Source organism: Equus asinus, chromosome 23 (genome assembly GCF_041296235.1).
Source record: "Equus asinus isolate D_3611 breed Donkey chromosome 23, EquAss-T2T_v2, whole genome shotgun sequence".
NCBI lineage: Eukaryota > Metazoa > Chordata > Mammalia > Perissodactyla > Equidae > Equus > Equus asinus.
The window spans coordinates 52,888,181-52,908,617 of NC_091812.1; the positions used below are offsets into that span (position 1 = coordinate 52,888,181).

General features: G+C 39.9%; 2 protein-coding genes across 3 annotated transcripts; both read right to left on the bottom strand.

The window, feature by feature from the left end:
* Positions 1-5,007: 5,007 nt before the first annotated feature.
* LOC106824698 (interferon omega-2) lies at positions 5,008-5,595 on the bottom strand. The gene has a single exon (XM_014831133.3). It carries the CDS (start codon positions 5,593-5,595, stop codon positions 5,008-5,010), a length of 588 nt encoding a protein of 195 aa, XP_014686619.1.
* Positions 5,596-15,051: 9,456 nt separating this feature from the next.
* On the bottom strand, positions 15,052-20,437 carry LOC106824700 (interferon alpha-2). Of its 2 annotated transcripts, XM_070495789.1 has the most exons (2): positions 19,893-20,437; positions 15,052-15,061 (listed from the first exon to the last, which is right to left on the bottom strand). In XM_070495789.1, the coding sequence occupies exons 1-2, from the start codon at positions 20,435-20,437 to the stop codon at positions 15,052-15,054; spliced, it is 555 nt and encodes a 184-aa protein (XP_070351890.1). The 2 variants fall into 2 exon arrangements, with proteins under 2 accessions (XP_070351890.1, XP_014686621.3); XM_014831135.3 differs by lacking the exon at positions 15,052-15,061 and having other exon boundaries at positions 19,883-20,437.

The following is a 20,437-nucleotide window of genomic DNA, read 5'->3' on the forward strand; positions in this document are numbered from 1 at the left end:
ACATTAACAAAATAAGATAGTACAGATTATATTTCAAAGTACAAAATAAATATCCATTAGTGCATAGTGATATAAATAAATTATTGAATAAATGACTAAATATGAGATAAGAGACCCATCTCCCATTCAGAAGAAGTCCAAATAATTTATACAGCAATTGTGCCCTCAAGGAAGTAGAGAATAACTCCCTGCTCTTTGAGTGTGGGTTGCATATTCAGACTTCCTTCCAAAGAAGACAGTGTGGAAAGGGGAGAAATACAGTAACTTTACAGGAGAGAAACGTGACAACCCTATCTGAGCCAGGTGATCAAGTTGAACATCAGCAGTGATGTCATGCTGATAGTACGTCCCTTTGACATAGTATGAGTAAAATGGCACTTTGCAAATGGTCTTCTCAAAAACCTGTAACCCTAACATAATCATCAGAATGACACAGACAAGTCGCAACTGAGGGATGGTCTGTAAAATACCTGACCAGCATTCCTCACAACTGTCAAGATCATCAAAAACAAGAGAACCTGAGAAACTGTTGCAGCACAGAGAAGACTAAAGAGTTATGACAACTAAATGTTATGTGGTATTCTGGAAGAGATCATCGAACAGAAAAAGATAAGTCAGTAAAAACTAAGAGAACCTCAATAAGGTATAGACTCTACGTAATAATAATATATCAATATTGGTTCTTTATTGTGTCAAATGTCCCTTACTAAACATAAGATGTTAATAATAGGGGGAAGGGGACATGGGTTATGTGAAAACTCTCTGTACTGTCTTCATAATTTTTCTGTAAATCTAAAATGATTCTCAGATAAAAGGCTTATTAAATAATTTAAATGTTCTAACTATGAAAATATACCACTTAAAAAATGAAAAGTCAACTTGCAATTTGGGAGAAAATATTTACAATACACATATCTAGCGAAGGATTTTTATCCAGAATATGTAAAGGCCACCTACAAGTCAATGTAAAAAGGCAACTCATGAATGGCTAAAAAATGCAAGAAAATGTACTAACACCATCGGTCACTAGGGAAATGCAAATGGACACCACCATGACATACCACATTACTCTAGCCAGAATGCTTAAATTAAAAAGACTGACAATATTAAGTGTTAGTGAGCATGTGGAGAAAGTGGCACTCACATTCCTGTGGGAATGTAAAAACTTATAACCTCTTTAAAAACTGTGTCTTATAAAGATAGACCTACACATATCTTATATCAGAAATTCCACTTCTTGGCATTTACCTATGAGAACAAAAACATATGTCTACAAAGAGATCTTTTACAAGGGCGTCCATGGCGGTTACATTCATAATAGCTGAAAACTGCGAACAATCCAAAAGTTCATCAACATGAAATGCATAAATATATTGTGGGTCATTCATTCAATGGAATTACTATGGAGCAATAACAAATGAACTACTACGAATGCAAGCAACAACATGGATGAATCCCAAAGAAAAATTGAGCAAAAGAAGTCAGGCACAGAAAGAGACATTCCAATTATGAGAGGTACGAGAAGAAATAAAGCGAATCCTTAGGGATGGAAATCACAGCGGTGTTTGCCTTTGGGCGTTGGGAATTGAGGATGATGCTGAATTTTATGTCTTGATTACAGTGTTGATTAATGGTTCAATCTATGTGTGAAATACATAAAATTATATACTTCATAACCATTCATTAATTTACATGTAAATTTTGTTTAAATGATAGAGTGTGCAAGGAAGCAGCCATTATCTTTCCTTCCTCAGCTCCATTTCCTGAGGAAAAGCACAAAAACAGGCATATGGATGCTCACTTTTGTCTTAAAATGAATGAATAAAGGATTTGTTCATCTACTTTTCATCTTCTGTCATAAAAATCTGGATTTTTTGGGTTTTCATTACAAATGTAAAAAAGAAAATTTGTCTTATAGTAAAATTTAATAGCTGACAAGAGAATTAACAAAATATTAAGGTGAGCATATATTATTTAACACAATGCAAAGGTAAACAGGTTACATTCTAAAAATCTGTAAAACTTAAGGCAATATATTTCATACCAAAAGCAGTCTTCGAAGCGAATGAATATATTTTTTTAATGAAAGACCTGAGCTCTTTCCTTACATACTTTTTAAAAAACAATCAACTAAAGCCATAGCTTACATTAGGGTTCACTCTTTGGGTTGTACATTCTATAGGTTTTGACAAATGCATGATGACATGCCTCCACCATTATAGTATCATACAGAATAGCTTTCCTGCTGTAGAATCCTCTTTGCTCCACCTGTTCATCTCCCTGCCCCACTCCCCACACCCTCCCAAACCCTTGGCTACCACTGATTTTTTACTGTTGTCATAATTTTGTCTTTTTCTAGAATGTCATATAGTTGGAATCATATAGTAAGTAGCCTTTTCAGATTGGCATCTTTCACTTAGTAATATGCATTTAAGCTTCCTTCATGTCTTTTTTCATCGCTTGATAACTCATTTCTTTTCAGCACTGAATAATATTTCATCATCTGGATGTACCACAGTTTATTTGTCCATTCACCTGTTGAAGGACATCTTGGTTGTTTCCAAGATTTTGGCAACTATGAATAAAGCTGCTATAAACATCCCTGTTCAGAGTGTTGTGCGGACGTAAGTTTTCAACTCCTTTGAGTAAATCCCAAGTAGCACAATTTCTAGATGGCATGGTAAGATTATGTTTAGTTTTGTCAGAAACTGCCAAACTGTCTTCCAAAGTGGCTGTACCATTTTGCTTTCCCACCAACAATGAGTGAGAATTCTGGTTGCTCCACATCCTCGTCAGCATTTGGTGTTGTCAGTGTTCTGGATTTTAGCCATTCTAACAGATGTGTAGTGGAATCTCATTGTTGATTTAATTTGCATTTTGCTAATGATGTGTAATGAGAGACTTTTCACATGCTTATTTGCCATCCCTATATCATCTTCGGTGAGGTGTCTATTCAGATCTTCAGCCCATTTTAAATTGGGTCTTTCATTTTCTTATTATTCGGTTCTAAGAGTTTTCTGTATATTTTGGATAACAGTTATTTATAAGACCTGTCTTTTGCAAATATTTTCTCCTAGTCTGTGGCTTGTCTTCTTCTTCTTTTGACAATGTCTTTCACAGAGCAGAAGTTTTTAATTTTAATGAAGTACAACTTTTCAATTTTTTTCTTTCATGGATCATCTTTGGTGCATCCTAAGTGTCATTGCCAAATCCAAGGTCAACCAGGTTTTTGCTATCTTTTTTTGAAACGAGACTAATGATGAAGATAACTGGCTCTTGATTTCCACTCCATAGGACAACCTCCTATGTACATTCACTGTATTCCTTCTCTTTAAAATACAGAGTGGTTCCTTGAAGTACCCCTTACAGCCAATAGCAAGTCCTTGCCTCACGAATTTCTTTTACTTCTTTTTCCTAACAGATCTCCAGATCTGCCAGCTACTGACCACGTTGAGGACTTTCTCCAGAAGGATCTCCCCCACTTTACAAACGAGCTTCCCAAAGTAATTTTCTATACACAGTGCCCCTAATTCTCATTCTTGTGCTTCTTTTTCAACTTACTCCCATCTGGTTTCTGTCTCATTATTTCTGCTAAACCACATACTGCTCAGGTCACAAGCAGCATCTATTTTCAAGTCCACTGTGACAGTTCAGACTGTACCTTCCCTACAAGCACAACTTTGTCCTTTTTTTTTTTTTGGTGAGGAAGATTGGCCCTGAGCTAACAGCTATTGCCAATCTTCCTCTTTTTGCTTGAGGAAGATTGTCCCTGAGCTAACATCTGTGCCAATTTACCTCTGTTTTTTGTTTGGGGGTTGCTGCCACAGTATGGATTGATGAGCAGTGTGTAGGTCCATGCATGGTATCTGGGTCATGAACCCCGGGCCCCCAAAGCAGAGCACACAAACTTAACCACTATGCAACTGGGCCGACTCACCACTTTGTCTTTTAAACATACTCTTCCCTTCAGTAGTCTCTCCCCTTTATGCTCCATGTGTTCTTCTGACTTCACTGACCACTCGGCCTCAGTGCCCACTGCAGACCCTCCTCTGATCAAACTTTAAATGTTGAGGGTCTGCAGGACTAAGTTTAGGTCCTCTCCTCATCATCCACTCTATTTATAAGGGACCCCATCCATCCCCATGCCCTCCTGCCCAGATACACAGTAAGGAATCCCCAGTTAATACATCCACCCAGGGCATTTGTTGTTCATTCTAGACCCATATGTCAGCCCAATAGCTGACAGGAATTCTGCAATTATGTATCACCCAGGTACCCTAGAAAGGAGATCTTTTCTCCCCCCCAAATTATTTGTATCTACAGCTTGTGATGTGAGAACATTTTCCTTTACTTCTTTTTGTAATTTTTAATATAATTGAAATTTTTAAAATCCTTATAATCTTTTTATGTCTCTTTCCCTGTGGGACTGAAAATTTCAACACAGAAACTATTGTGTTAGATTTATTCACCTGTGTTTCTTGAAGGCAATTCCACAATCTCCCACTTTGATACTCAATTTATACAGAAGACAGGAATTGAATGAACATATGAGTAGGTAAATATTACCATCCATTCTCTGATTTGGTTTAGAAAACCAGGGTTTGAATTTAGGTTTTAAGGATAAACAGACTCAAAGTTTTCTTTGATAAGAGTTTAATAAATAAAATGAAATGCAAATTTAATAAAATAGGAAGGTCAACATGTTTTCTAAATTTTAATACAATATAAAGGCAAATATCTTTCATATTAAACTATAAATATAAATATAAGATGAATAAATAAATATAAATAAATAAACAATAAATAAAAACATCAGGGCAGTCGTGTCTCAGCCACTGATGCCACAGGAACTGAATATTTTTTACATATTCTTGCTTAATACTACTGGCAAAATATTTGCTGAATTAAATTCAATAGAGTCTGCGACTAAAGCAGAAATAAGAGCCTTTTGAAATGACCAAGGACATATGCAAGGGTAACATGACCCAGTAGTTAAGGAGAATCATTTCAAGGTGACCCCAGGTCTCCATCCTTCATTCTTAACCTTTCTTGCAGGTTTGCTGATGAAGAGAAGGATCTCATGATTTCCATTCTGACAATCTCCCAGGCACAGTCACTGTAGTTCTTCTCTTTCAGGTAGAGATGGATCCCCCGGAAGTACCTCTTCACGGCCAGTGTAGGGTCCACAGTTCCCAGGGCAGATTCTTCCTCTCCCATCTCCTGCTCCAAACAGGTGTCCAGGTCTTCCAGCTGCCGAAGGAGTCCAGTGCAGAGTTCGTCCAGGAGGGTTGTGTTCCAGGCAGCAGAGGAGCGCTCTGTGTGGAAGAGGTTGAAGGTTTGCTGGAGCATCTCGTGGAGGACAGACATGGCCTGGGCCTTCTGGAACTGGCTGCCATCCACCATGTCCTGGGGGAACCTGAAGTCTTTTCTGTCCTTCAGACAGATTGTGGAGGAGATTCTCCTCATTTGGCCCAGAAGCACGAAGTTCTTCCTGCTAACCAGGATGTGGCTGTGAGGCAGGTCACAGCCCAGAGCTCCACCAGGGCCATAACTGATCACCACCAGGGCCGTCAAGAGAGAGGGCAGGAGGGCCATGGGGAAAACGAGGGTGCTGCTGGCCTGGCTGAGCTGTGTGTCTCTGAACCTTGGACCCGAGGTTCTCTGATGACATTCTTTCCAAGCATGGCCGTTAAATAGGCAACACTGTAATTTTCATTTTCTAAACATTTCTCTGTACTTTTACTTCCTTTTTTGTTTTCATTTATGTATTCTCCATGTGGTCTAAGAAGACGTCATCAATCTAAACTATTAGTTTTGCAACAGAAGTTTAATTTTCCCAGGAAACTTCAGATGTGCCAATTCTAATGGATACTCATCAATCGAAAGAGAAAAGACTTTGCCCTAAAGTCAGAGTGATATAGGTATGTAAATACTCACGACACACACACTCGATCTCTCTTTTTCATATATAAGTATTATCTTCTCTGTCTAGGACACATTTTTAGCCCTGATCTTAGGCTCCATTTTGTCTTCCTCACTTTACATAGGAGGGCAGGCTCCCTCAGCCCTAAGGTCTCTGTATGAGTCAAGGGATTTACCAGACCACCTTTGGCAATTAAGCTCTTTAGAACCAAGGACTGGGTTGCATTTACTGTTTGATTCACAGCAGAGGCTGATGATTATGAGTGAATGAACTTCTCCGATGTGTCTCTTCCTTCTAGAACTCATTCATGCAGGTCCATGTGGTTATGCTTCCCCGGGGCCACAAAGTCAGGACTAACAGAGACATTGTCCTTTCTTTCTACCATTGTCTTACTGGAGGCCTATAGTGCTCCTCAAGCTGTGCCAACAGCCCTAGCATGAGTCCTGATTCTTTTCAGGAGCATATGGGGATGGAGGTTCAAATCCAAGCACCGCCTCACTCACAAGGTACATATCACATCTAGTACCACTCTCTCCTCCACAGTGACAGAGGCCTCATCCTGAACTCTCCTGGACTCATGCCCTGAGGGCAGGCTCACCACATCCTGAGGACTTTAACAGTCTAGGGGCTTGTTTCTGCATTGGCAAAATAATTACTCCTTCAGGACCCTTGCCCTTGCTCCTAGAGTGTTTGTGTGAAGGACCAGAGTCCCCAGGTATCAGTGTCAAGAGCCCTTGGGTGCTGACAGCAAGTTTGTTTTGTTTAAGGAGGTTGAGGAATTACCCAGTTGCCATGATTTCACCTTTAGTAGGCACATAATTTTTATGTTGCCAACAACAGATTTTACTATTCAACTGTTTTCTTTAAGCTATTGAACACTTGTTATGCTTGAGGTTTCTGAGCTGGACACAAGGGATTCAGTGATGATGATGTCTCTTATTAGAAGCTTTTGATACAGAAACTAATGACCTCTGGCTGTTCATCACTCAGTGGATTCCATTGGGCTTCTTCGTTCCTCTGTCTCTGTCTCTGTCTCTCTCTGAGAATGCAGGGCAGTGAGGGCCAGGCTACCAAATCAGGGAGAAATAGTCTTCTTTTTGTTACTCGTTCATGACATTTCATTTAAAATTTTTCTGTCTTCTTTTCACTTACTGGCTTAATGGGCAAGATTTGTCATGGTGTTCCTGCATTACATTCTAATTCATGATGAAGTGAGAACAACAAAGGAAGTAAAAGAAGGCAAAGAGGCTGCAATCTCTATCATTTTCAAGACTTCAGATTTTTTGTTTCTCATTCTGACTTTCCTAGAAAGTAAAATTCAACAGTAGTTTAGTGGGCAAAAAGAAAAGAAATGCAAGTGTGAATGTTGTGAAAGTGAAAAAAGGGAAGTGATTTTCCGGTGATGGAATGAGATATTCTAAGTTAGCAAAATTCAATGCAGCAAAGTTGGGGACCAGGGTATGGCAGAGGGGAAGAATGAAGGCCAGTGTTGAATAACATAAAGGCAGGACAATGGCTGCTTCTGCCAGAAGCTCAAAGACCAACTCCTGGGTCAATGGCCTGCCTTCAGCTTTGCAAGACCAGCCATCTGATTTTTCTTACATTTAATCCACATGTGATCAGCTCTGAGGAGAGAAGGAAAGAGTTACACCAACCAGCTCACAGAGACTGGCAACCAGAACCCCAGTTGCTAGAACACTAACCCTGTCTGGCAGGATAGTGTGTACCAGCTCTTGCCTGAGCTGTCAGGCAATTAAATGATTGTGTTGAGAAATCTAGAATTAAAAGAAAGGGAATTAGATGATTTCAAAAGATTCTGATCTTAATCTGGATAATAGTAATCATGACATTAAAAAAGGATAACTGAATTTTATTGCATACTTATTATGGATGAGCCGCTCTTCTAAGTTCTTTAAACCATTAACCCAATTGTCTCAACAACCCTACATGGATTACACTCACTTGCACAACTGGAATGAAACATAAATCATCAGGGATGAACTCTTCCTAACGTACTGATACTGGCCCTGTTATCAGTTTCCTTACCTTAAACCCAGAATATATGAGGTTAAAACCAAAGCACTCATTCCCTGCTTACTCCTTGGCTTCCTGGCTCCAGAATCCACTATCCTTGATGGAGACAGACACAGCCAAGGATAAGCACCTGGATTTGTTATCTCCTTCCCACTGAGGAGATACAGGCTGATGGGAAAGCTCTGACCAGCAAGGCCATATGCTCCCCCTCCCCTACCTAAAACCCCAAATAAAAACCCTTCCTTTTAGCTTTTCGGGGAGTTTGGGATTTCAGCATTAGCTGCCCTCTCTCCTTGCTCAATGCTGTGCAGTAATAAAGTTCCTACTTTCTTCCACTACATAAGGTGTCAGAGATTGGCTTACTGCGCAGTGGGTGAGTGAACTCACTTCAGGTTCGATATCAGGACCAAAGATCCAAGAGCAAACCTTAGGGAGAGTCGATATAGTGGCTTGTCCGGAAGAGCCATTAAAGGAAGTGAAGGATAGATATGGACATGAGATTTATGAACCAACGAGAGGCCACAGCATGAAGTCATAGAGCAAGGAGAGTGAGATGACAAAGGATCCTGAGTTCCACTTCAAATGCCAAGGATTGTTGTCGATTGTTGTATAGGGTAAACTGGGGTGTGGTATGAGTCCACTGAACTAACTTTAAGTTCTAACGAAAAATAGACAAAATGCCTATTAAATAGAAGGGAGTAGATTTTTCTGCCAATTGAATAAAAAGTCTAAGATTTTATGAGTGATTTCTTCAATGAATTACAGTAAAGTAACTTTAACCCATTAACTGAAGACTCAAGGAAGCCTATTTGTTTTTAACTCTTGAGTTTTCTTGTGAGTTTAAGAATAAATAAAGAGCCCCTGACAGTTTCCAGCCATATGGGCTCTGACTTTCCTCCTTCAGGACCTCACTGATGCCATGGGATACCTCTTCATGCCAGCCTGCTCTTCTCATTCCCAAGGACAACTCTGTTTCTCACCTCCAGCCCAGACTGCTCTTCCTGTTGTTTACTGAGAGAGCCCAGTGAAGAATCTCTTCTCTTGCATCTTTGCAACCAATGTTTGCGATGTGAGTGCTGAAGAGGCTTATGTATGACCAGGATGGAAGGGTATTATGCACTTCCTGGACAGAAGCAGTGGATGCTTTTAAACTGCTACTTACCAAGGAGAGTCTGGCTTGAACTCCAGACTCAGTCACATGATTTAATATAGCTGTCTTTATTTTTCTAGCCTCATCCTAGTAAAAAGTCATAAAATAAGCTGCAGGATTGAAGTCAGCATATTATTAAAATCAGCATTAGTTTGTAAAATGATATTTTTAGCAATATAGGGATCTGCTTTGCTGGTTTTTTTTTTTTTTTTTTTGCTGAGGAAGATTAGCCCCAAGCTAATATCTGTTGCTAATCTTCCCCATTTTTAAATTTTTTTTCTTGAGGAAGATTAGCTCTGAGCTAACATTCATGCCAATTCTCCTCTACTCTATATGTGGGTGGCCACCACAGCTTAGCTGACAAGTGGTCCACACCCAGGATCTCTACCCACGAACCCAGGCCACCAAAGGGGAACACGTGGAATCTAACCACTATGCCTTGGGACTGGGCCTTGCCTTGCTTATTTTTTGGACTTGAATGCTCAGGAAAGTTTCCAAACTCTAAGTGTACCTACTCAGTGCAGTGTGCACCAACTGGAAAGACAAGAAAGAGGATTGATCCATCAATGTCCTCTTTCCAAATGCCTAAATTAAATAAATGAATTTTCTCAAAGGTCTTTGTTGCTTTTAGAGATTGTGATCTCCCAGTATACACATTGCTAATATGTGTCCTGCTGGGAATGCTCTACCAGGCTTGTTGCTAAATGTGTTCAAATCCCTGCTGTGTCCCTTCTACTCAAGCATTGTTTCATTTTGTCTGTTTATAAAGGAGGCTGCACCATGACCCTAAATTAGGAGATTCCTTGGATTGCCTTGACCCCAGGAGTAATTTTCCCTGTGATGTGATGACTTGCTGAGTCCTAGGGAGGGAACTGAAGTTTGCAGCTGACCCTGGAGGAACCTTTGCCCCTTCCAATACTCCGCAGGCTGTTGTGCTATCAGTGTCACCCTTGCTGGGGACACTGCTATTGGCCATGTCTCTGTGGAATGACTGTGTTCTCGGCATCCACTTCAATCTTCCCTCCATCTGAATCAGAATGTTCTAGAGAAACACTTGACTCAATGCTGCCCATTGTATTGTTCCATCTCCAGAGGACCTGCCGCTGTTCCAGTGAAAGCTTTAATCTCCGTTCTCCTTCCAAGTTCTCAAGCTGCTGCCGACTTGACTTTCAACTCCACATTTCCTGTGCTTTGGGTTTTTTGAGCAAATGAGAGAGTCCTGAGCCTGGTGCTGCCTCCTCCTGGTGGAATGAGAATGTGGATGCAGCTCAAGAGAGGCCCAGATGAGCTCCTGGATTCTTTGCCTCTTCGTCAGGTGCAGACATGTGGGCAGGGTTCCCTCTAGTATGTACTGTGTTTCCATCCGGGGCTGGACTGTCTTGACCTGCAGCGCGCAGCTCTGGGCAGGCGGGAGTGTGGAGGCGGGGCCACGTTCACACTCCCTGGGCTCACAGGACCCAGTGGTCTTCAGCTGGTGCTGCACTGTGACCTCCACTCCCCGCTCCAAGGGAACCAGGGCGGGGACCGTGGATGCCTGTGCCTCTTCTCCAGTCACACTGCCCTGGGACCTACCTCTGCCGGGCAGGCGGATGATTAAGTCCCCTCCGCTGCCAGCTCTGCGACCCCCATCCCTTCACCCTTTCATTCCCTCAGTTCTATAATACTTTTGAGTATGTAACAAATTAATAACTTTGGTTATGAGGAGGATACGGTTACAGAGATTTTTCAGGATAAGGTGGGACTATGGAGCCAAATCATACAATTTTTGCCCACAGACAGTAAAAGACATGAAGGACATTTAAATGCATATTACTAAGAGAAAGAAGCCAGTCTGAAAGGCTGCATGCTGTATGATTCCAACTTACATGACGTGCTGGAAATGGCAGAACTACGGAGGCAGTGAAAAGATCAGTGGTTGCCAGGGGTTACGGGGATGAACAGGTGGAGCTCAGAGGATTTCAGGGTAGTGATGCTATAGTGGTGGATACATCACTATACATTCCCCCAAACCCATAGAATATGCAACACCACGAGGGAACCTAAATATAAACTGTGGGCTCTGGGTGATAATGACGTGGAAATGTTGGTTCATGACTTCTAACGTGTTCCATCTGATGGGAGATGCTGGTAAGGGGAGACTGCTCATATATAGGGGCAGGGAGTGTGCAGGCAAATCTCTACACATTCTGCTTCACTTTTGCTGTGAACCTAAAACTGCTGTTAAAAAGAAAGATATATATTTTTTTAAATATATAAAAGCTAAGGAAACAGGCATCGTCGCGTAATAGGTTCAGTTCTTTCATAAAAAGTGCCTTCTTTTTAACTCTGGAGAGAAGTCTGCAAGGGGACAGAATTCTGCTAGAACAGAAGCCAGGCCTCCAGACTCGGTCTCTGTCTTTGTCCATTTTGGCCAGTAGGGGGCACTCTTCCTTTATAAATATTCTAATAGTCCCCAGGGCAAAATGAATCCTGCTTTCTATTTCCTTTTAGCTACAGCAGCTGTTACATCATTGCAACATTTCCACAAATATTCACAGGGAGAAAAAAGCTCATCTCATATGAGACTTGCTGCAAAACCTAAAACTTTCAGTCATCTTTTGCTTTCAGTGGCTTTGTACTTTTAAGGGGAAACTGACTGGCAGAAACCATAACGGAAAAGAAACAGCTCTATGAATGGGCAGAACAGCTTAATGACGAGTAATGAGGGGGAGCACACTGGGGTTTTCTACACTGGAAGGAACGAAAGGACTGTGATACGGGAGTGAAAGAACGAGATCCACGAAAGCAGAGAGGAAGGGGGAACTGTGCCAGGTATCAGAATCAGAAAATGAATTCTATATATATATAATACACTATATATAGTATATTAATGTGTAACATAGATATAATCTATATATAACTATATAATATAATCAATATTGATATAATCAATATAAAATTATATACTTAATATAATCAATATATTACATATAAATAATATAATCTATTATATAGCATATATATTATGTTGTATAGTATATATTTTTTATTGAATATGTGTATATGTTTATAAACATAGCATATATGTATATATATTATATTATATTATTGTGTATATAATTACATACAATTGATGAGCTACTTTTTCCCAGTTCTGTTGTTTGGACTGTCAGCGTTTTGCAGGCAGTCACAGAGAGAGGAGCAGGAGAGTTCACTATTCTTATATTGATCTTTAAGAAAAAATAAGAAAATAATTACCATATGTTCAGCCCTCACTCAGTGGAAGATACTCCACTAAGTGCTTTTAACTGTTCTGGTTCGTTTAATACTCACAACAGCTCTACGAATATTTCCACCTTACTTTATATTTGAGAAAACTGAGGCTCAGGGAAGTTAAGTGAATTCCCCAGGATCACACACATGTCCTGGCAGAATCTGGATTCAGTGCAGAATCTCATATCACATGTCATAAATAACTACTTAAGTTCCATCTTGCGAAATTCTCAAACTCTTTCTTTTCTCCTTCAATGCTTTCTGTGGATCCTTCCCCCCGGTTTTCTCCTGTCTGCACTGGCTACTCCACCTCTGTCCCCTCTGCGGGCTCTCCTCTCTCTCAGCCTTAAAAGTTGAAGGTCCTCATAAGCTTTAGGTCATCTTCTCATTCTACACTCTACTCATAACTAATGACATCCATTCCCACGCCCTGATGTCCAAATATGCAACAAACTGCAAACTGATGTCTCCGGGATGTACATTGTTGGAGATTCCACATTCACATATGCATCTACCAATGGGGCGTCTGTTTTTAGTTGTCTTGGGCCCTTTATAGAGTACATCTGCTTCTCCTTCTTGATATCCCTCATTCAAGCTTCTGGTGACAGAATCCCCTGTCCTCTACCTTCATTGTAACATGAAACATAATTCAAATTCATTAATCATGATTACTATTTTTATGTCTCTTTCTCTTCCAAATCGAAAGCTCCAAGAGAATAGGTTTTGCAATTGCTTTTTTTGCCTCTGTACTATCAGAACTATCATATAATCTGACATGGAAATATGCAGTTTTAAAATATAACTGTTGGGAAAAACAAATGAGTGAGTTGAATCTATCATTTAGTTTTCAATAAAGGTATGCAAATTTAGGGTTTTCTTTTTTTAAGAGTAAACAAATCCAAGGTGTCTCCTGGGGAAGAATTTCATAACTTAAACAAGAAAATAATTTGATAAAAGATACAGGTGATTTTTTTATAGTTGAATATATTAGAACAGTGAACATGATATTATTTGAACAAAACTATTTTAAATGCCACATGTAGTATGATGTAGATAAAGTAGATGAATGAATATATGAATACATTGGAGTCTTTAGCATATTAATCATGGTTATTTTAAACTTGGTCTGATCATTCCAAAATCTCTGCCATATCTGAGTCTAGTTCTGATGCATGCTCTGTCTCTTCAAACTGTCTTTCAATTTTTAGTATGCCTGGAAAGTCGTTTTTTATTTTTTGAGGAAAATTACACTTGAGCTAACATCCACCACCAATCCTCCTCTTTTTGCTGAGGAAGATTGGCCGTGAGCTAACATCTGTGCCCATCTTCCTCTATTTTTTATATGTGGATGCTTGCCACAGCATGCCTTGATAAGCAGTGCATATGTCCACACCTGTGATCTGCACTGGTGAACCCCAGGCCACTGAAGCAAAGTGTGCAAACTTAACTGCTATGCCACTGAACCAGCCTATGCCTTGTAAGTTCTGTTGAAAGTTGGACGTGATGTATGGGGTAAAAGGAACTCAGGTAAATTGGCATTTAGAGTGAGGTGTTATATTTATCCAGCTAGGAATTGGGCTATGTTTACTGTTTGCTGTAGCTGTAGCTGTCAGAGGCCAAAATTTCCTCTTGTGGCCTTGCTTTTTTCTCCCCTGTTGTCTTTGGGTTTCCCTAGAGACTTCTTCTTAAATAAAGTCTGACACTTGCAGTTCTTTCCATTATAATCTCTGGTTATTATTCTGGAACCTTATTGATATGATGGCAGGTTGAGGAGAGGGGAAGTGTTCTAGAATCCTATGATTGATTAGTCTTAGTATTTTAGTGAGCCTGTGCCCCTGGGCTGTAACCTTCACAAGGGCTTCTCAGCTTTCTACCACCCTGTTAGGTGAGACAGGAAACTTAGAGGGGTTTGGAGTTAGGTATTTCCCTTCCCTCAGGTGGGTTAGGCTCTGGTACAATGGTTTGCCTAGAGGTCAGGCCATTGCTAAGGAGAACAAGAGACTTATATTTCAAAATGACTACTTTTTCCCTCTCTCTGCTGGAGAAACCAGATTTTTCTCTGATCTTCACATGAGAACCTGGTAGGGTTCCTGAAGGTAAGACTCACAAAAGTGTGGGGCTCCACTAACTCTGGACCCCTGGAGTTTTTAACACTGAAGCTCATCCACACAGAGCCTCCAGCACTTCTTCAATTACAGTTTAAGTGTTCCCACCAATACTAGCTCCAGCTGTGGGCTTCTGCTCCAGGTAAGCTGTGATTCTCTGCATCCTCCTTTCTCTCCAGTTGTCAGGGCAGTGGCTTGCTCTGTGACCTCAGTTCTTGATGGATCTAAGAAGAGTTGTTTTGAATTCATTTTGCACTTGTTTTGTTGTGAGGTTGGGAATGATGACTTCCAAACTGGTTGCATGTTAAATGAGAAACCAGAAGTTCCCCAATATATAAATTCATACGTGACATTATTATAGCTCTCTCTGAAGGAATGATGCACCTAGAGATATTCATTTTAACAAAAACATTTTAACCACAACTTTGAACAGTTTAGCTCAATGGACTCCATGACTAAAGCAGAAATTAGAGTCTTTAAAAAATGACAGAACACATGGGCATGTGACAGTGTATTAGGTGAAGAGAATCATTTCAATAACTGTATTTGTTAAAGAGATTCATTTTCAGGTCCCTCTCCTTACTTCTTCATCTTTTCCTCAAATTTGCTGACGAAGAGAAGGATCTCATGATTTCCACTCTGACAATCTCCCAGGCACAGTCACTGTATTTCTTCTCTTTCAGGTAGAGATGGATTCCCCGGAAGTACCTTTCACAGCCAGTGTAGGGCCCTCCACTCCCAGCACAGATTCTTCCTCTCACATCTCCTGATCCAAACAGGTGTCCAGGTCTTCCAGCTGCTGATGAAATCGGTGCAGAGTTTGTCCAGGAGGATCGTGTTCCAGGCAGCAGAAGAGTACTCCGTGTGATACACCACATTAGCAAAATGAGGAACTAGCTAGTTTTCCAGAAGTAGCTCTGGACCAGTGCCAGGAGCTACCAAAAACCAGGTTGCCAGGGGCAACTCTTAACCACTACCAGAACTTGTCCAGATCTAGAAGTAACTTCATGAATGAAACTTTTATGCTGTCCCTAATTATCTTGGGTGGTTCAGGCCCAAGGCTCAGGTCTCAGCCCACAAAGATTACTCAGAATACAAGCTAAACCTAAATTTCCAGGAAATCAAACCAGAGAGATGAGGGAAGGGCCAGTCACTTTCTTAAAGTTGCTCACTCAGAGCAGAGAGACATTTTGATCCAGAAGCTGTTTCTTCTCCCAAAGGAAGAAAAAATACTTTGGGGCCTGGAGCTCTGCAGCATGGAAACAGGAATCCAATTAGCCGAGCCTCTAGACAAAACTGTCTAGGCAGCCTCTTAGCGTCAATGAAAAGACCCTGCACTCCACTGGGGGTTCCAGAGCCTTGGGCAGGCAATCACAGGACCTTGTCCCTTCATGGTCACCAATTTGTTACCACACAAAATTGGGGTTCACTTGCCCAATGCACATAAACAAGCCAATTAGTTACAGCATCAGCCTTTGGGAAAAGAGATCAGCTTTATTCTGAGAGATTGACCTGCAGGGAGAACAGGGGGCATGTGCCCTCAGACCTGTCTCCCTGATTCAGGATTTGGGGTGAAATTTAATAGGTTAGGGAGAACAGGCTGGCATCTACGATGGGATTCTAAACATCTATGATGAGGTGGGGGAGGAATTTTAACAACAGGTCTTCCTGAATGAGGGAAGCCTTGCTTTTTATGAGTCCTACTTTCAAGTTCTGGACATGGTCCTTGGGTTCCATGGGAAGGAAGATCTTTGGTTTTGCGGTCATTTCAGGTGTAGATTTCTTCTTTTGCCCATGCCTTGGCTATGTGACTTTGCATATTTTCCAAAAGGGAATTCTTAATCACTCTGTTGATAAGAGATGGGGTTGGGTGAACTGCTTCTGGAGGACCTGAGTTTATGAAGAGAATAAGATGACAAAGGATGCTGAATTCCACTTTAACTGCCAAAGGATTGTTGTCTATTGTTTTGTAGGGCAAAGGGGTGTGGTATGAGTCCACTGAACTGACTTTAAATTCTAAAGAAAAGCAGACAAAATCCCTATTAATTAGTTGGAAGGGAGTAGATTTTTCTGCCAATTGAAAAAAAGTCTAAGATTTCATGAGTGATTTCTTCAATGAAGATGGTAAAATAATTTTATTAATCCATTAACTGCAGACCTCTGGAAGCCTATTTATTTTTAACTCTTGAGTTTTCTTGTGAGTTTAAGAATAGCAATTCAATTGTTTGGGATATCCATTCCCTGAACAGCCTGTGATTTTTCTCCAGGAGGTAAATTGGAACAATTATAGAGCTCACCTCATTTGTTTCCCTTTGTCAGGGATTACTGTCCTGTCCTACATTACCCTTTGTCTGAAAAGTATTGTTCCATATATTTTCTTCTTTTTGTTGTGTTTAAGATGAGAGATAAAACTAGTCTCTGTACCTATATCATGATCAGTAGTGGAAGTACTGAAAATTGTTTTTGAGGTATCCCAAAAATCTATTTCTCCAACTATAAAATTTAGACCACTTATAGTGATTGCTCATAAATTTAGATTTACTTCTATCATATTATCTTTCATATTTATATTTTCTGATTTATTAAGCTTTCTCTTCTTTTATGTGCTTTATGTCTCTTTTATATCTCTTCTTTTTACCTAGTTATTTAACAATCCATGGCTTTCAATAGACATTTCAAAAAGCCCGAAGAAAAATCAACATCTTTACTTACTTATGGAAAAATCTAAAGATACTTTAATTACGATCACAGTATTTTAGTTCTACCCTGTTTTATTTCCTAAGAATTAGACCTTATTATTATTGTTTGTGCAGTCAATGATTGTTTAGATGTAACCACATATATAGCAATAGCATTTCTCTTTAAGACTTCCTTAAATTAGGGCCTTCAGGTGATTGTTTTCTCATATAAAGTAAAGCACTAATATCTACTATAACAAGGATCTTTTATGGTAAATTCTGTCAGTTTCTTTCCAGTTAAAATGTCTTTATTTCAAAATCATTAAGAATAAACAAAAAGCACCTGAGAATTTCCATATGGGCTCTCACTTTCATCCTTCTAGACCTCGCTGATTCCATTGGAGACCTCTTCAGCCCATCCTGCTCTTCTCATTCCCAAGGAGAGCTCCGTTTCTCACCTCCAGCACAGACTGCACTTCCCGTTGTCTACTGATTGAGCCCAGTGAAGAATCTCTTCTCCTCTCTGATTTGCAACCAATGGTTGCGACGTGAGTGCGGAAGAGGCTTACGTGTGACCAAGATGGAGGAGCATTATGACTTCCCAGACAGAAGCAGTGCATGCTTATCAAGGAGAGAAAGTGATTAAATATGTCATGTCCTCCACTTCAGGAGGCAAACTTCTCAAAGCTATTTTCTATATATCATCATCAACTTCTCTTATTCACCCTTCCTCCTGCTCCAGTATGTTTTCTGGAGATTAATTCTACCAAATCAACTCTCCCAGAGGTCACCAATCGTTTACTAGCTTCAAAGTTTTTATAATTTTGTATGTCATTTTACTTTAGTATTTTTCTGAGTAAGGATTGTCTTGCTGCTTTGAGATACTTTCTATTTCATCTTGAAGTTAGTACCAAAATAGGGAAGTAAAAATGGAAACATAACTGGCCCATACCATTATTTTCCATCATTTTCAATACATCATTTTTTCTTTCTCCACTCAACTTTCTTAGAAAGCTGTCTTTGCATTTGGATGCACTGAGTCAAAAGGAAAACAATTGTCAGTCTGAATATGACGAAAGAAATAAAGTGAATCCCCAGGTGAGAAAAATGACAGCAGGAGTTCTTCTCTTATCACCCTTTTCACTACTCCAGTGTGGTTTCTGATCATTAATTCCACCAAACAAACTCACACTAAGGTCAGTTTCATCTGTTTCCTCATGTAGTGGATGGTTTCAATCAACAGAGCAGCCTACTGACCTTCAACATAGTACTAATCAAAATATTGATAAATGACCATCATAAGTAACTAAATATGCCATGATTTAAAGTAAATAAAACATTAAACATATTAATATGATTTGCCAATATATCGATTCCATGAAATCTATCCAGAGGCAAATATATTTCAAAAGAGGGAAAATGATGCAGAGAAAAAATAATCCACGCTGTGTTATAGGTCAGACCTATTTTTCTCCTCCACTTCAGAAGGCAAACTTCTCAAAGCTATTTTCTATATATTGTCATTAACATTTCTTATTCACCCTTCCCCCTATTCCAGTGTGGTTCTGGTGACTAATTCCACGAAATCAACTGTCTCTGAAGTCACCAATGCCATCTATTTCCCAGTGTGCTGGGCAGTTTCCATCCACATTTTTCATTAATACATTGAGTATTCTAAGCAGTTTCAGTCTTTAAACATGGTCTTCTCTCCATTCTCTCTCGTTCTGAAAATGCATGGCTATTCCACCTGTTTTCTTTGTGGTTCTTCCCTCACTTTTAAGGTTGAAGGTCCTAGCAACCAATTTAAGTCCTTTCTCATTCCCATATACTCTCTTCCCAGGTGACCACTTTCCTTCGTATACTCTACAGTTTGTGGAATTGCTTGTAAATTGTAAACTCAACTATCCTGCAAACATTTGCACTTAGATGTCTACCGGGAAAATACAGAGAATATCTACCACTTTTGTTCTTACATACTGACATGACTCGATCCAGCTTGTGCTGAGAGAATTCCATTTTTTCCCTTCCCATTTTAGCATTAAACCTAACTGATAATAATTTCTAACATTAATTAGTGTTAATTTAAAAATAACTAATATTCAATTACCAATCAATTGGTTAGTGTTTTTAGGTTACTTTCCCCACAAAAAACAAACATACAAGAAAGCAGGAACTGTATTTGTTATGTTCACCTCATATCCTGAGGTCAACATACAACCAGGCTTAGAGGAAGTCTATTTTTACTTCTAACTTGAATATAACAATGATGGGTAAATGAATAGTGCCATCCATTCTTTAATCAGCTTGCACACTCAGGTGTGGTGTTTCTTTTTTAAAGAATAAACAAATAGAAGATATTTTCTACAGTAAAGATTTAATGAACAAAGAAAATAATAAATTGGTTAAATATAAAGAATGCATTTTGTTATATTAAACTACAATGTAAAGGTGCACATAATGTTATAGCAACAAAAATAATTTAAATCTCATAAATAATTAAATAAATAAATATTTAAATAAATAAATAGAGCAGCCGGGTCATCTGTATCAGACTAGTGTCCGCAGGGTTAAACACAATATTCATTAATACGCTTGAAAACATTTGACAAATTTGATTGAGTTCAGATCACGATTACAGCAGAAATCCTTGAGTCCTTGACATGGCAGAGCAAGTGGAAGTGTGATATTATCAGTCAATGAAAAGCATTTCCATGTTGAACCAGGTGTCATTTCTTCCTCCTTAACTCTGCTGCAAGTTTGTGGATGAAGAGAAGCATCTCATGATTTCTGCTCTGACGATCTCCCAGGCACAAGGGCTGTATTTCTTCTCTTGCAGATAGAGAGCGATTCTTTGGAAGTATCTCCTCACAGCCAGCAGGGAGTCCTCGTTCATCAGGGGCGTCTCTTCCACCCCCACCTCCTGGCTCAGACAGGCTTCCAGCTCAGTCAGCTGCTGATAAAATCCAGTGTAGAGTTTGTCTAGGAGGCTCTCATCCCAGGCAGCAGACGAGCCCTCTGTGCTGAAGAGGTGGAAGATCTGCTGGATCATCTCATGGACCACAGAGATGGCTTGAGGCTTCCGGAACTGGTTGCCGTCAAACACCTCCTGGGGGAATCCAAAGTCATTTCTGTCCTTCAGGCAGGAGAAGGGGGAGATTCTCCTCATTTGTCCCAGGAGCATCAAGACCCTTGTGTTGCCCAGGCTATGGGTGTGAGGCAGGTCACATCCCAGAGAGCAGCTGGAGTGGCAGCTGAGCACCACCAGGGCCATCAGTAAGGAAAAGGGTAGAGCCAT